Raw genomic sequence first — 2,790 nt, 5'->3', positions numbered from 1 at the left:
CTGAATTTTGATTAACGTTGATGTGTCTGTTCACCAGATCTACACCTACAACGAGGAAGGCCCCATCATTGAAAACGACAACTTTATGGACCGTTTGGATTGGAACGGAACTAAGAGGAGCCAGGACATCCAGGATGGATCCATATACCTCCTCAACGTCACCTTCAATGACACGGGCACCTACCGCTGCTTTTTCAACCGAATCCTCTTCTACGAAAACTATGAAAACAGCAGAGTTATCAGCAAAGTGGTCCAACTTACTGTGGTAGCTAAAGGTACGATAAAACATTTGCACCGACTGAATCACGAGGAGCAGGATTTAAGAACATGCCTTGGTAAAATTTAAAGGTGTTACATTACATACACAAATCTGGTATAAGCATTTAACAAATGGCCAAATTGAATATTAAAATACTGAAAAATAAAAGTGCATTGTGGCAAAGCAAAATTACATTTAAAAGGTTTGAAAACTGTCTTGTGAGGTGATAAGATCAATCAAATTTCAGTCCGTCTTAATCACATTTAAATAAGGGCCTTTTGCATTAAAGTTTAAAGGAATACGTAATCTGTGTTTGTCCCTCCCATATCTGCACCTTGAGCAGGAATCATCCCTCACTAGAGACAGGGATGGACACCTTGCTCATTCACCTGCTTGTTTATATTATGTACAGTTTACCTATGAAAAAAACTAACCGTCAGCATAGGCTCTAAAATAGATGGTGCCTTCTTCTTTAACTATGCATATGGCAAGAAGATAAGATCTACATTTATGTTGAAACAATAATCTAATGGCTTATTTTAATTTGATGCACATGATGTGATTTTAACATAAAAGCCAATGTAAGGGACGTGAAGCAAAGGTTTAGGTTATGTGCATGACTAAAATAATGCTTAAGAAGTAGCGAGACAGAACTTAAATGTATGTTTCTCCATTATCAAGGTTCCTGCACTTATGGGGAGGAGTGTTGGAGAACAACAAATTGACAGAGGGTTTTATTGTCCACTTTGACTGACAACAAAAGTGAGGATACAGCCTCACTTAGCAGCAGTCATTTTGAAATAGTGGCTGTAGAGGTTGAGATAGAAATGCACGTTATGCATGTTATGCATTAAGTATTAAAACCAAACCGTGCCAGATAACTATAAATACACAGGTAGCCTGTACAAAATACTAGAGGGAACGCCTGAACAATGAGAAATCAGGAAGAATACAATGCAGGCGATTACATTTTTGACCAGACAATGTTCTTAACATTTATAAGATGTCAGCTGCAGCTGCGTACTCTCTTTAGTCTCCCTCTTGCTGAAAGAAATCCTTTCATTTGTAAATTGGATTTATCCTGAATTCCATAATTTTTGCATTGTCCGGTTGCCTCTTTGGTTATTGTCTGATTTCCTGGCTTACGTGTGCGCAGCGACCAGAGGAACGGCTTCCATCGTGTCCGAGGTCATGATGTACGTGTCCATCATTGGCCTTCAGGTCTGGCTCCTCATAGAGATGATATACTGCTACAGGAAAATATCAGCAGCTGGGGAAGAAGCATTAAGAGAAGCAGCGTAAGTATTTGTTATTACATACAGTACGTACATGACCACTATGCACATATGCTCATACACGTAAAAACCTCCAGTTTTGGTGACTTGGTTTTCTGTTTTATTAAAGGATTACAGTGCTTGCTTCTTCTTCTCCTTCTTTCATAGAACAGAACAAACTCAAGGAAGCTATTGTAGCTAATTAGCATAATAGCGCCACTTTTCTTTAACCTTCCTCTGTCTCCACAAAAAAGGAATGGTTTGCAGACAGTTAGGAAACAATGGTACAAATATGTCTCTTGACAGCTAGCTTATGTGACAGTTAGCAAGTTAGTTTGCTTGGTGGCCTTTTTTTGACCTCTTCAAAACCTCTTAAGCAAATTAAATGTACATTGATGCAGCTTGATTTAGCTATTGTGAGTTACTAGCAGTAGCATGCCTTCAGGCTGGCTAGCTTGTAAGCAGTTAGGTCGGCAATTGCTGCAAGTCGCTACGTGACCAAGCTTCAAGAAGCAAATTTTTCACACAGCTGAATTTCACTGACACTTTCTGGTGTGACTGGCCCGCACTCTAAAAGCTAACTTCTAAACTCACTGATATGCTCAAAATAATGAATGCATGCCATGTAAATTATGCTTTGAAATGTGTGTATTTCCCTAAAAATATTGCCATGTATGTATTCATGCTCTGTTGCTGTCACAATGTCTTTTAATTTCAACTTTTACTTTGTTACATCTTGTCTTGGTTCTTGTACCTCTGCTCCACTTAGCTTGTCTTCTAACCTATTTATGTTTAAGATCAATATTTCCATTGTATTTGTATGTTTTCACCTGTGTCTCTTTGTCCCACGCTCCCTCCGTCTACTTGTCATGTTTTCGTCTTGTCCGTCCCATCCTGTCATCCTCTTCCCTAGTAAAAACCAAAACCTCCCTCCTGTAAGTCAAAAACCTGTCATCCATAGCTGTGATGTTTTGTTTTTGTATTTTTCAGTTAAACGTTTTGACATGGTTTCACATTTGTTTTTTCTCTTTTCCTTCTAGAAATGCTGAATATTTAGCAATAGCCTCAGAAAGTAAAGAGAACTGCGCAGGGGTGCAGGTCGGAGAATAGCACAGGTAGGTTTGGGATCCCGAGGTGAAAGTGCATGTCTGCATCATTCTCAGGTACACTGAATTCTATCCAGGGCTGGGTATACGTTTGTTTGGTCCCAACTAAACTATGTCCATGTAGTATCACTGGGTATGAAAACGGTCAAGG

At 39.2% G+C, this 2,790-nt stretch overlaps 1 protein-coding gene across 4 annotated transcripts in view; it reads left to right on the top strand.

Moving 5' to 3' along the window:
* scn1bb (sodium channel, voltage-gated, type I, beta b) overlaps window positions 1-2,790 on the top strand; it is a 13,604-nt gene that overhangs the window by 9,263 nt on the left and 1,551 nt on the right. For 3 of the 4 annotated variants that reach the window (XM_034892846.1, XM_034892845.1, XM_034892847.1), the window contains 3 exons: window positions 38-275; window positions 1,416-1,557; window positions 2,574-2,648. In XM_034892846.1, the coding sequence (XP_034748737.1) occupies window positions 38-275; window positions 1,416-1,557; window positions 2,574-2,643 (450 nt within the window). In that variant the 3' untranslated portion in view covers window positions 2,644-2,648. Of the gene's footprint in view, window positions 1-37; window positions 276-1,415; window positions 1,558-2,573; window positions 2,697-2,790 lie in introns of all 4 variants that reach the window. The other variant, XR_004659451.1, reaches the window with a different exon arrangement.

This window comes from Etheostoma cragini, chromosome 14 (genome assembly GCF_013103735.1).
Source record: "Etheostoma cragini isolate CJK2018 chromosome 14, CSU_Ecrag_1.0, whole genome shotgun sequence".
NCBI lineage: Eukaryota > Metazoa > Chordata > Actinopteri > Perciformes > Percidae > Etheostoma > Etheostoma cragini.
Note: the sequence above shows the minus strand (reverse complement) of the source record. Positions and strands in the feature narration are given on the sequence as shown.